This window comes from Phocoena sinus, chromosome X (genome assembly GCF_008692025.1).
Source record: "Phocoena sinus isolate mPhoSin1 chromosome X, mPhoSin1.pri, whole genome shotgun sequence".
NCBI lineage: Eukaryota > Metazoa > Chordata > Mammalia > Artiodactyla > Phocoenidae > Phocoena > Phocoena sinus.
In genome coordinates, this window is record NC_045784.1 from 43,382,654 (window position 1) to 43,395,312 (window position 12,659).

Sequence of the window (12,659 nt, forward strand, 5' to 3'; positions counted from 1 at the left end):
AATCTTGAGTGGGTAAAGAAGCCCACCCTCCTGGCCAACAGGGCTGATGAGTAATGAAGGAATGAGGGTGTGGATCTTTATCAGGTCTACCCCCTGCTCATCCAAAAACTAACTGGAAATAGAGCAAGCAGCTTGGCTGGCTCCATAAGAGATTAAATGGTGGGAATCTGTGAGAAAATGAGCTCCTGCCTTAGAAATAGGAGCCTCGCAGCCAGTCCCAGCTACACCCTGGGCTGGGAAGGCAAGAAAACTATCATGAGGTGTCTTCATTAGGCCTCAGTGTCTTCATCTGTCTTTGTCTTGATTGGGGGGTGGGGGGGTCCAGGTTTAACATACTTGGATTTGGTGGTCATGGGTAGCTTCCTGGGGGAAGGAGTGTCTACCACTGACCAAGGGTGGGGAATTGTGGGATAATTTTAGGGTTTTATTTCTCCCACATAATGAGAATTGCTTCGGCAACTCAAAGGACTCTGGGCTGAGGTTTCCTGAACTTTTCTTCATGGCCACCCTCTGACCCCAAGATGGCCACCAGAGCCCCACCCAATCAAGAAGAAGAGAATGGGACAGGGAAGGGTCAGCTCAGTCATCCTCTTTGAAGGAGCATTGTGGTTGCCCCTGCCCCCACAACTCCTGCTTACATTTTATTGGTCAGAATTGTGTCACATGACCGCCATAGCTGCAAGGGAGTCTACAAAATGGCGTCGCTTGGAACATATCCACCTCAAATCAGGTTCTTTCTGCCTTTACAAAATAACCCCTCCTCTGCAACTCTCTCCCTCCAGGACCGGACGCAACTCTCTCCCATGCTACCAAAAAGCCCACTTGAGGCAGCACAAGCTCCAGGGCCTTAGGCCCTCACAAAACATTTGGCAAAGTCTGGACATTCAGGTCAAAAATCTGACACACCCCCCATGCAGTAAAAACACAAAATCACGTCCCAGGTGGGGATAAGGTAAGGAAGAGGTGCAGCAGGATGCACGGGGCACACAGCGGGGGTCAGCGCTCACAGCGCACCCCAAGAAGACCTCCTTTGCGCACACTTGCCTGGCGGACAGTGACCCAGCACTCACCCCAGGGCGGGGGACAGGGGTGAGCCGGCGGAGGGGCCCAAGGGCGGCTGGCTGCGCATGCGCACTCCCTCCCCGCCCATCCCCACCTCGCCCCATACCCCCAGCTGGGACCAACGTCTCATTCCCTGTCAGTCCTGTCAGAGCAGCAGAGGGTTCGGGTCCCAGCGCCACCGGCCTTCCCGGGACACAGGTGAGCCAGGCCGCCCAGGCCCCCCAGCACCGACCTGAGAGGTCCTTCCACTTAGGGCTGTGGGGGTATGGCCGAGGTCGGGTGTCGGGGACCCTCCCCTGTCTCCTCCCATCCTCAGGGTCCAGCAACCCTGGGCTGCCTTTGTAAGGACGGGCCTGGGTGAGGGTGTGGGCGCCGAGCGGGGAGCCGGGAGCTGAGCGGGGAGGTCCAGGCCGAGCACGGGGTCACGGCTTTGGGGTGAAACTGGGGGTCCCACCTCCCAGCCCCACGCTGGCCAGCCACCCGGGCTTAGGGGATACGTGTATGGGGCCCGGGCCAGCCTGGAAGGAGGTGGGACTGCGCTTGGGGGAGCGCCCCCTGCTCCCCTCAGGTCAGGGAGGTGACACAAAGGAAGGGGTACGGCACTTGGCACTGCGGTGCTTCTGTATTCCCGTGTCGCCCTGCCATGGGCTGTGTGACCTCGGGCCAGTCACCGCGGCTCACTTCCCCGAGCCTCACGGCTCCTTGTTGACGAAGCGGCCATGGCACCGTCGGCCTAGCGCCCCGCCAGGTGTCGGGAGGTCGGCCGGCGCTCCGCTGCCAGTGTCCGGTGCTCTCGGTGTCAGCCCCAGCGACCCCCCGGCCAGAGCGAGGGCCCCCTCACCAGGCCCTGCCTCGGGTGACGGCACCCACCTCTCCAGTCGCCTGGACTCCCTCCCCTTCTTCCCAGTCCCTCAGCAAATCTTGTCAGGCCTGCCTTCGGAACATCTCTGAATCTCACCCGGCTTGTCCAAATCCCCCACTGCTGGCCCGCACTACTGCCCTGGCCTCCTTGCTGCCCCCCTCCCCTCAGCTCTGTCCTCTGCTTACATCTCCTCATCATGGCCCCCTTCTTCCTGGGCGAGCACATTCCACAACTCTTTTCAGGGATCCTCTCTGGGCTGAGGGCCCCACAGCTGGATCCCCACCTGGGACCTAGCCCCCCAGCCCTGACCCCCGGATCCCAAACTCCACAGAACTCCCCCTCCACCCCTACCCCCTGTGGATCCCTCAAACCCACCACCTGCCCCCCAGCTGCCACTGTCCCAGGGCTTCCTGGGATACTTGGGGCCGCAGCCATTATGATGCATTTCCTGAGGCCACACACCGAACCAAGACCAGGATGTGTATTGAATGGGTTAATGGTGACTTAGTATTAATAGTGAACGCTAATTGAGTACCTGCTGTGTGCCCATCCTCTTCTAACTACATGGTAATTTACTTGCTTATCTTGTTTATTGTCTCTTTCTCGCTTTCAGAATCTAACCCTCCCAAGGGCAGGGACTTTATTTTGTTCTCAGCCATATCCCCGCCCCCCACCCCACCCCCCATCCCCGCACCCATCACAATGCCTGGCACGCAGGAATGTCCTCGAATTAATGAATGAAAATTAAATTATAATAGAAATACCTAACATTAACCAAGCACCTTCTGCCTGCTTATCACCTATTGCTGAAACATTTTTTACTGATTTATCTTTGTTGTTGTCTGTCTTCCTGACTAGAATGTCACGTTCATGAGGGCCAGGGGTTTCTTAATCTGTTTTTTCCCCACCTCTTTGTCCTTGCCCCACAGTAGGTTCTCAACAGCTGTATGTTGAATAAGTAATAAAGACTAAATTCCAATGACAATGGCTAACAGACCTCATCATTTGCTTACCTATTTGGTTTGTTGTCTCCATCTTTTAAAACGTAAACTCCTGGGGGCAGGAATGTTGCTCGGCACAAACTATGACTAGCAGTGTGCCAGGTTGGGGTCCAATGGTGACACAATCCGAAACCAAAACAGACGAAATCCCTGCCCTCCCTCCGGAATGGGGAGGGACTGCTAATGGGCAGGGGGTGTCTTTTCCGGGTGACTGGAAATGTTCTAAAATTAGACTGTGGCGATGGTCACACAACTCTGTGAATGTACTAAAAAACATTGAATTGTACACTTTAGCTAGGTTAACTTTACGGTATATAAATTATTTAAGCTGTTTTTAAAATCTCACAGCGTTTATATTGTAAAAGGGAGTGAGAGAGAATAAACAACATAAATAATGTATTATAGTATATTAGGTGGTTAGCACACACTAGGCACTCAATAAATGTTGATTCGATGACACCCGGCTGTCCCCTTGCCCCTAAATGGTCTCACCTAACCTCCAAACCCCCCACCCCCATTGTCTTCTCTTTCCACCTGCAGGGCCTGCTGTCCATATCTCTTCCCTGAGCTGCCCGCTTGGGGCCATGGCGCTGCCAACAAAGCCTAGCATGATTGATCTGGGCCTGGGCACCTGGAGCCCTAGCTCCCAGGAGCAGAGCCACAGGGCTCAGGCACCCTCCAGGGGTGTTGGCAAGCAGCTGCCTGAGTACAAGGCCGTGGTAGTGGGCGCGAGTGGCGTGGGAAAGAGCGCGCTGACCATCCAGCTGAACCACCAGTGCTTCGTGGAAGACCACGACCCTACCATCCAGGATTCCTACTGGAAGGAGATGGCCCTGGACCACGGAGGCTGCATTCTGAATGTGCTGGACACGGCGGGGCAGGCCACTCATCGGGCCCTGCGTGACCAGTGTGTGGCGATTGGGGATGGTGTGCTGGGTGTCTTCGCCCTCGATGACCCCTCGTCTCTAGCCCAGCTGCAGCAGATGCGGGCCACCTGGGGCCCGCACCACACCCAGCCCCTCGTCCTTGTGGGCAACAAGTGTGACCTTGTGACCACCACCGGAGATGCCCGTGCTGCTGCTGCAGCCCTCGCAAAGAGCTGGGGGGCCCCTTTTGTGGAGACCTCAGCCAAGACACGCCAAGGTGTGGAGGAGGCCTTTTCCCTGCTCATCCATGAGATCCAAAGAGTCCGGGAGGCCATGGCAAAGGAGGCCATGGCAGGGCCAGGTGGGGATAAAGGCCGGCACCAGAAGGCCATGTGCCGCTGTGGCTGCTCCGTGGCCTGAAGTTCTTGGTCTAGAAAAGTGGACCCTCCCCCAGACCAGGGTGGTGGTTCCTTCACTTGAGACCCGCCCCCCGCCCGCCCCCCCCACCCCGCTCCCCGACCCCAGCAACTAGCTGTGTGGGACACTGTCGGTGTACTGGGGATAGATGGGCCCTTCTCCTGGGGAGGTTTTCTTTTGGTGATGGGCTTTTTGGCAATGTGGGGCCGTAGCGTTGGTTATATATTATGTCAAGTTGATTTTGTGCAAAATTAAATAGTGTTCTTAGGTTTCAAACCTGCCTCCATGCCAAGTGTTGTGTGGGTGGGAATGAGACTGGGGAGAATGTTACTTGAATTGTGAGAATTATTTCATTCAAGAAGTGTGGGGGAGACCCCTGTGTACTGGGCCCTGCTTAGGGTACAAAAGATACAGAGGCAAGCAAGACACTAAAAATCCCTGCACTTGTAGATACAACATAAGGCTATGTATTAAAGGCACGCAAAGGAATAGAGTGACAGGGAGGTCAAGGAAAGCCTTACTGAAAAGGTGACATTTGGGCAAAAACTTGTGGATAACTAGGGACAGAGGGAATAGCCAGTGCACAGGCCATGACCACAAACCAGTTACCACACCAACTCCCAATACCTTCAGGGCTGGGGTAAGAGTACAGATAGAGTGGCTTCTATACTATATAACTAAACATTACATATCAAACTAACAAAATACATCCTATTTTCCTACCTTGACTAATACACTTTCTCAAGACCCAGAGAGTTCCATGCCAGGAGGTGATAGTGTTGGGAGGGCTGACCCCTGGCCGGGAGTGGCAGCGCACTCCGTTTCTCTTCCTGCGGGTAGCCCCTCCCCGTATCAGGAGGCAGGGGCTCATGTGTGCAAGTGGCCGTGCCAGCACCGCCCGAGCTCTATTCACATGCCTCACAAACAGCCACCCCTTGACCACCACTTGGTCCCCAGGAGGATGGACCCCCAGAAGATGCCGCTGAAAGTGGCTTCAAAGCCTTCTGGGCTCCCCATTCCCAAGCGAGGCCTAGAAACGGCACAGAATCTGGGTGGGCACTGCCATTGTCCATATGGATATCTCCCCAGTGAGGAGAGGCGAAGACTGAGGCAGGGGTTGTCTCAAAAGTGCAGGATGGAGGGCAGGGGCCCCTTTTCCCTCATCTGAGGGCAGCAATCTCCACCCAGTCCACCGGTCCCCTAGACACTGCCACTCAAACAAGCACATAGTTGCTTCAGATCATATTTATTGTGGGGTCAGGGGTGGGGATCTTGGGGTTCCAGGGCAGCAACAGTGGCTGTTGGGGTGTCAGGGGCGGGGCGGTCCTGGGCCGCTGGAGTATGCGCAGGATCCAGGCGGTGCTCAGGGTAGGAGGCGGCGCGCTGGGGCCTGGGGTGCGGGGGTCTCCAGACGCTTTACGCGCAGCAGGGCCCCCAGCACGCCCTCAGGGGGGACCTCAGGGCCCAGGTCCTGGTCAGCGGCTCGGCGGAGGCGACGCGGGGCAGCCACAGCTTCGGGGTCTGCGCTTCCCGCGAGGATCCGCCCCAACAAATACCTGCAGGGGAGCAGAGTGGAATGCAGTGAGGACGTGTCCGTGCGTCAACGCCCCGGCCCTAGGACCTGGACAGCGTCGCTACCCCTGACCGCCTGGGGACCTGGTAGCCTCCTCCCACCCAGGCATCCCACTGCTTCCTGGAGCCAGATGTCTCCGCCTTCCATCCCTGAAACTATAGTTTACCCCCCTCCCATTCGGACGAAGGAAGCCGGCCAGGCACCTCTGCCTCCACACCCTAGGTCCGGGACTAGAAAATTCCCTCCCAGGGTTCCAGGACCTGGGTGTTCGCACCTCCACCCCGTGAAGCAGGCCCCCGCCGCTCCTCGCCCTCCTCCTCCCGGGATATAGGCGCCCCCACCCGCCCCGACCACCCCTTGTTGGGGGGACCTCAGCAGCTCCGGATCCAGGTCCGGCTTCTCGTCGCCGGCGTCCTCGGCATCTGGGCCCGTGGGGCCGTCGTCGTAGACTGGGGGCCGGGGTCTGAGTGCCGGGGCGGGGGCAGGGGCGGGAACAAGCTGGGCTGCGAGGGCGGCGGGGTCCAGGCGGGCGCGGAGCAGGGCTCGGGCGAGCTGCGCGGCTGGCGCGTCGGGGTCGTCCTCCAGGCCCAGCGCCGGGTCGTTGGTGCGGGGTGCGCCCCAGACGCGCAGCAGCTGCGCCAGGGTGCGCGCTTGCTGATCCTCAGCCTCTTGCGCCTCGGCCCGCGCCCGCTCCTGCCGTTCGGCCTCCAGCAGGTGCGCCAGCGCCCGCGCCAGCTCCTGCACAGCCCCCGCCGCCTCTCCTCGAGTCGCTGCCCGCCGGAAGCGGCGGGGAGCGCTGGCCTCAGCCTTGGGCGGAGAGGCTGCGCCCAGGCTGCGGGGCTCCTGCGGGAAGACAGGTGGGGAGCGAGAGGTCGTCAGCGCCCGTCAGGCCAGGGACCCCCCAACCCGAGGGACTCCGTGGATCTCAAATATCCCTAGATGCCAACATGCCAACAAAGGCGCTGTGGCCCCTCAAATATGAGTAGACACCCCTAAGATCAATGGAGGCCCCCAAATATCTCTGGACACTCTTAGGACCACCAAAGACCCCTAGATTCACCACCCCTAACGATTTCCTAGTGACTCAGAACTTGCCCCAGGGCTGTTGAAGACCAGGGTTTTTTATTGTTTTTTTTTTTTTTTTCCTGTACGCGGGCCTCTCACTGTTGTGGCCTCTCCCGCTGCGGAGCACAGGCTCTGGACGCGCAGGCTCAGCTGCCATGGCTCACGGGCCTAGCCGCTCCGCGGCATGTGGGATCTTCCCGGACCAGGGCACGAACCCGTGTCCCCTGCATCGGCAGGCGGACGCTCAACCACTGCGCCACCAGGGAAGCCCAAGACCTGGGTTTTTTTTTTTGTTTGTTTGTTTGTTTCATAGGAGTAGCGATGGTAGATATGACAGCTATGGATTTTTCTGTATCAATGCTGTGGACAACAGGAACCTATATTTGCATTTTATAGATTCCTATTGTCCACTTGTTTTACCCAAAAGGTAGCAGACTGTTCTGCACCTTGCTTTTTGGAATCTATATTTAGATCAGTACCTTAAGAGCATCCTTTCTCTCTTCCTTCCTTTCTTCTGTATTGATTCTCTTTTGTATGGATGTATAATAGCTTATTTAACCACCCCAATTGATGAACATTTAGGGTGTTTCCAATCATTTGCTATTCTCATAAATAATGTTGGGATGAATAACCGTGTCCATATATCATCTGGCATGTGTGCAAGTCTATCTGTAAAATAAATTACCCAGTGACTAATTTTCAGTTCAGGCAGTTTTGAAACAATTTCAATAAGTTTAAACAAATAAAAGACTATCAAAAGTATGAGAGAGAGGGCTTCCCTGGTGGCGCAGTGGTTAAGAATCCGCCTGCCAATGCAGGGGACACGGGTTCGTGCCCCGGTCCGGGAAGATCCCACATGCCGCGGAGCGGCTGGGCCCGTGAGCCATGGCCGCTGAGCATGCGCATCCGGAGCCTGTGCTCCACAACGGGAGAGGCCACAACAGTGAGAGGCCCACGTACCGCAAAAAAAAAAAAAAAAAGTATGAGAGGGGAACTAATGACCATTAAAATAACCATGAAGATTTGAAAAAGAAACATCTAGAAAAATACTTTTAATGAAATCAAAAATTAAATGGGCAAGTTAAGCCGCAGATTCGATTGCAGCGGAAGGAATAGGATTGAACAGAGCTTGGAAACAGATCTACACACACTGACACTTGCTACAACAGAGGAGACACTGCAGAGCAGTGGGGACAGGACCAACTCCTTCAATAAACTGTGCAGGAAGAACAAGTGATCCAAATTTGGGAACAATGGAAAGGAAAAGACAAGTAAACTTAACTACACTCAAATTAAGGATCTCTTTTTATCCCAAGACATCCTAAAAAGAACGAAAAGTAAAACCAGAGTGGGAGAAGATGCTTGTAGCACAGTCAATAAAGGATTAATGTCCAATAAACAGAGAATGCCTAAAAAGCAGTAGGAGAAAAGCAAACTAATATAAAAATAGGCAAAATTGATGATGAAGTATTTCACAAAAGAGGAACCAAAAACAGTTACTAGGGCTTCCCTGGTGGCGCAGTGGTTGAGAATCTGCCTGCCAATGCAGGGGACACAGGTTCGAGCCCTGGTCTGGGAGGATCCCACATGCCGCGGAGCAACTGGACCTGTGAGCCACAACTACTGAGCCTGCGCGTCTGGAGCCTGTGCTCTGCAACAAGAGAGGCCGCGATAGTGAGAGGCCCATGCACCGCGGTGAAGAGTGGCCCCTGCTCACCGCAACTAGCGAAAGCCCTCGCACAGAAACGAAGACCCAACACAGACAAAAATAAATAAATAAATAAATAAATTTTAAAGAAAAAAAAACAAAAGTTACTAAACAAATGAAAAATAGTGAACATCATTAGTAATCAGGAAAAATGCAAATTAAAACACCAGTGAGATACACTATGCAGAATACGTCCAAAAGATTGCCAAAATTAAAGTCTGATGATGTCAAATGTTGACATGGATATAGAAAAAATGGAAGCTCTTATACATTGCTGCTGCGAACTCAATTGTTAAGATAACTTTGAGGAACAATTTGGCAATGTCTTAAAAGATGCACATATCCTATGCCCCACTCCTGGGGTGTTACACCTCAGACTAGCTTTTGCACATATACTGCTGGACACAAGTGTATGAAGAACTACAGCAGCACTGTTTGTAATAACATAAAAGTGAAGGGAGAAAAAAAAAAAAGAAAAGCTGGAAACAACCCAAATGTTGTTGCTGACGTATTGAGAATGTATCTATAAACCATGATATACTCATGGGATAAAACATTATGCAGCATGGGCTTCCCTGGTGGCGCAGTGGTTGACAGTCCACCTGCCGATGCAGGGGACACGGGTTCGTGCCCTGGTCCGGGAAGATCCCACATGCCGCAGAGCGGCTGGGCCCGTGAGCCATGGCCGCTGAGCATGCGCGTCCGGAGCCTGTGCTCCGCAATGGGAGAGGTCACAACAGTGAGAGGCCTGCGTACCGCAAAAAATATATATATATATGCAGCAATAAAAATAAATGAATTATAGCCACATACTTCAATGCGATGAATCTCACAACCAATGTAGAGAGAGAAAAAAAAAAAAAAACAAGTTACAGAATTCCACTGCAGACTGCCTGCGACTACTAGACACCCTGATGACTTCCTAGTGACCCCTAGTGACTACCAGGAGCCACACACCCAGTATGATTCCATCTCTGTGAGGAAAAACTAGACAAGATATTGTTTAGCGATACATACATATGTGATAAGCTGCAAACAAATGTAAGGGATCAATTAACAGAAAATACTTATGGAGGAGAGGGGCTGCCTTAGGGAGAGGCACCCAGGGGCTTCTAACGATTGGTCATGCTCGATTTCTTAAGCTGAGTAATGGGTACACAAGAGGGTTATCATTATTTCTTACATTGTACATACATATGTTTAAATGTATTATGTCATATATAAAAAATATTTAATTAAGAAAAACACCATCCTTGACACAGACAGCCTTGAACTCTTCATGAAGAGGATGTACTCCAAGTGCCCTTGATGCCCACCACCCCTCAGACACCCCGGGGAATCACACACAATCATGGCCTCACACACACTCATTTGGACTGACAGGCCTTGAGATGTCACATATGCAACTCAACACTGCCACATCCACACGCAAGGAACTGCACATGTTCATGCACACTGATGCTCACGCGGTTACAATCGCCAAGCCATCCAGATGCAAGAACAAGCACCACCCTTAAAGACATAACGCAGCACAGAAAGAGACATCATGGCTCCTCTCCCCACAATGACACAGCTCCACAAAGAAGCAGGGAGGAACAGCCTCGTGAACACACATACAAAATCCTAGTCACTCAGTTCAACAGAACCAAAATGGGATATGCACTCAGGGGTGCAAAGACCACTCTCTCCCAAACAAAAACAAGATCATACAGACACACAGAGAGACACGCCCATAAGTCACGCCATTACCATAGAATTCACAAGCACAGAGTGTCACTGAGAAAAGTCACACGCAGAAGCATCACACACTGCACACCCAGACCCACACTGGCACCTTTGTATGGACGCTCGGAAGCCCTTACATGAAAAGACACACACAGGGAGAGCACACCCTCACGTCCCTATCATCACATCATGCGCACACAAACCATGCGCACACAAACCGATGCCCCTGCCTTAAATCGCGCTAGTCCCATGGACAGCGCCACAGGCGGCGGGCGGGCCGAGCCCGGGCGGACCAGCAGAGTGCGGTGGCCCGACTAGCCCCGCACACTGCCACCCGCACACCCAAGAGACCAACCCCGGCATGGCCTGGGTGCAGACTGGCGTCTGGACCCCCGGCCACCCGGGCCGATCTCTCCGCACGTCCCGGGAGCAGGACCAGCGAGAAGAAGAGCCAGAGGCCGGGCACCGACCCTCGCTGGTAGCATCCTCCACCCCACCGCCACCCCGCGCCCGACCCGGGTCGCACCTTTACCGGCCTTGCGCAGAGCGCGGGGGGCGGCTCGAGTAAGCCCAAAAGCAGCAGCACCAAAAGGCCGACGCCCCCGGCCCGCGGCCCGCGGAGCAGCGGCGACCCCGCCATGCTGCCCCAGCGAGCCGGGCTCCGGACGGGCGGACTGGCTGGCAAGTGCGCAGCGCCTGGGCTAGCGGGACACAGATGCGGTGCTCTGCGGCTGCGCACGCCGGGGAACCCTGCCCACCCCTCCCGCCACCCTACGCAGGCGCAGCCTAGGAGCTCCCGCAGCCCCTCCATCCCGCCCGTTGCCATGGAGATGCCCAAGGGGCAAGGTGGCGAGCTGGAGACTGCGATGGCGGTTACCATGGCGGTCGGAGGGCAGTTGCCAGGGCAACAGACCTTGCTGTCGCCTCAGCAGACAGGCAGGAAAAAATGACGCAGTGGAGGGGAATGGGGGTCTGGTGTTCGCCTCTCCCTCCTTGGGGAGGAGATATATGACTTTGTTCATTGGATGAACAGTTACGGATGCCCTACGGACCAGGGCCTTTACAGGGTGATGAGTTCATTCCAGGTGATGTGACCATACATAGGTCAGTTCACCATTCTAATGTGCAGCCCCTTACCTGCATAAAGGGGTTACTGGTAGCTGCTTCCCAGAGTGGCTTTGAAGGTTTAATGACATTCAGCAGGAGCTCAATAAAAGTTCCTTTCTATCCTCTCCTTGTCTGTTTGCCAGTATCTTCATCTCTCCATGGCTTTGTGTTTCTCTTTCTGACCCTATGTGTCCATAGCTCTCTCTGTCTTCCCCTCCCATCTGTCTCTCCCTGCCTCTGATTCTTTCTCTCCCTTCATCTCCACAACACTCCTCCTGTCTGTCTTTATTTTGTTGTCTGTATCTACTTGTTTTTCCATAGATATATAGATAGATACATTGATAGATTTTACTCATATATTGTTCCAAAAGGATTTCAAGCATCAAAAGGATTCAAAGTATTTCTTTGCATTCCTTCATCAAAGGAAACAACTTTGGTAAAATTTGTGTATCCATAGGGGGAAAAATGTTAGGAAGGGCATGTCAGTGGTATGGAAGGGCATGTCACTGGGGGCAGGGAGAGATAACTGATGGTTTGTCACGTTCTCCATTACACTTTTCTCAGTTGTCTGGGAAAAAAAGATTCAATGAATAGGTATTACTATTATAATCAGATAAAAATAAAGATATTTTCATTTTGGTTGGAATTAATACAAAGTATGGTAACGACATAAATCAAAAGTGAGGAAAAGAAAGATCCATTTATGTTGTGAATATATCTAATCCATTTATTCTAACTGCCTCTATCTCCTCAGTATTACAAACAACTTTACAGTGAAAATCCTTATACACATCCCCTTTGGACCTGAAGAGTATACCCAGGGATGATGTATTGGACATGCAATTAAGATGACTCCCATGATCCTTGCCTTCTGATGTTCACATCCTTGGGTAATCCCCTCCCTTTGAGTGTGTGTGTGTGTGTGTGTGTGTATGTGTGTCCAAAGGTGACCAGATGTACATGATTACATGTAGATAATTATGTTAAAAATGAGGTTGAAATGATCAACTTGTGAGGCAACTCCCACTCCCTTGCTGGCTTTAATGAAACAAGTGGCCACTTTGGGGAACCTCACATAGCAAGAAACAGAGGGTGGCCTTTAGGAACCTAGGGTGGCCTCCAGCTGACTGCCAGCAAGAAATTGAAGCCTTCAGTCCTATGACTTCAAGGAATTGAATTCTGCCAACAACTTGAGTGAGCTTGGAAACAGATCCTTCCCCAGTCGAGCATCAGATGAGATTGCAGCCCTGGTAAACACCTTGATTTCAATCTT

The 12,659-nt window shown here is 53.3% G+C and overlaps 2 protein-coding genes across 2 annotated transcripts; one reads left to right on the plus strand and one right to left on the minus strand.

Annotated features, from left to right (window-relative positions):
* Positions 1–1,234: 1,234 nt before the first annotated feature.
* On the plus strand, positions 1,235–4,254 carry ERAS (ES cell expressed Ras). The gene is made up of 2 exons (XM_032620519.1): positions 1,235–1,260; positions 3,466–4,254. The coding sequence occupies exon 2, from the start codon at positions 3,510–3,512 to the stop codon at positions 4,209–4,211; it is 702 nt and encodes a 233-aa protein (XP_032476410.1). The 5' UTR covers positions 1,235–1,260; positions 3,466–3,509; the 3' UTR covers positions 4,212–4,254.
* Positions 4,255–5,437: 1,183 nt separating this feature from the next.
* Positions 5,438–11,026, minus strand: PCSK1N (proprotein convertase subtilisin/kexin type 1 inhibitor). Its single transcript, XM_032620980.1, has 3 exons — positions 10,806–11,026; positions 6,152–6,624; positions 5,438–5,764 (listed from the first exon to the last, which is right to left on the minus strand). The coding sequence occupies exons 1-3, from the start codon at positions 10,917–10,919 to the stop codon at positions 5,572–5,574; spliced, it is 780 nt and encodes a 259-aa protein (XP_032476871.1). The 5' UTR covers positions 10,920–11,026; the 3' UTR covers positions 5,438–5,571.
* Positions 11,027–12,659: the final 1,633 nt, after the last annotated feature.

What these genes read in the sequence shown, in the direction of transcription:
- ERAS (XM_032620519.1), top strand. Translation starts at nt 3,510, where the DNA reads ATGGCGCTGCCAACAAAGCCTAGCATGATTGATCTGGGCCTGGGCACC.
- PCSK1N (XM_032620980.1), bottom strand. Translation starts at nt 10,919, where the DNA reads ATGGCGGGGTCGCCGCTGCTCCGCGGGCCGCGGGCCGGGGGCGTCGGC. An exon ending in TCTGCGCAAGGCCGGTAAAG is followed by an intron (nt 6,625 to 10,805) that starts GTGCGACCCGGG and finishes GTCTTCCCGCAG; the next exon opens with GAGCCCCGCAGCCTGGGCGC. An exon ending in CTGGATCCGGAGCTGCTGAG is followed by an intron (nt 5,765 to 6,151) that starts GTCCCCCCAACA and finishes GCTCCCCTGCAG; the next exon opens with GTATTTGTTGGGGCGGATCC.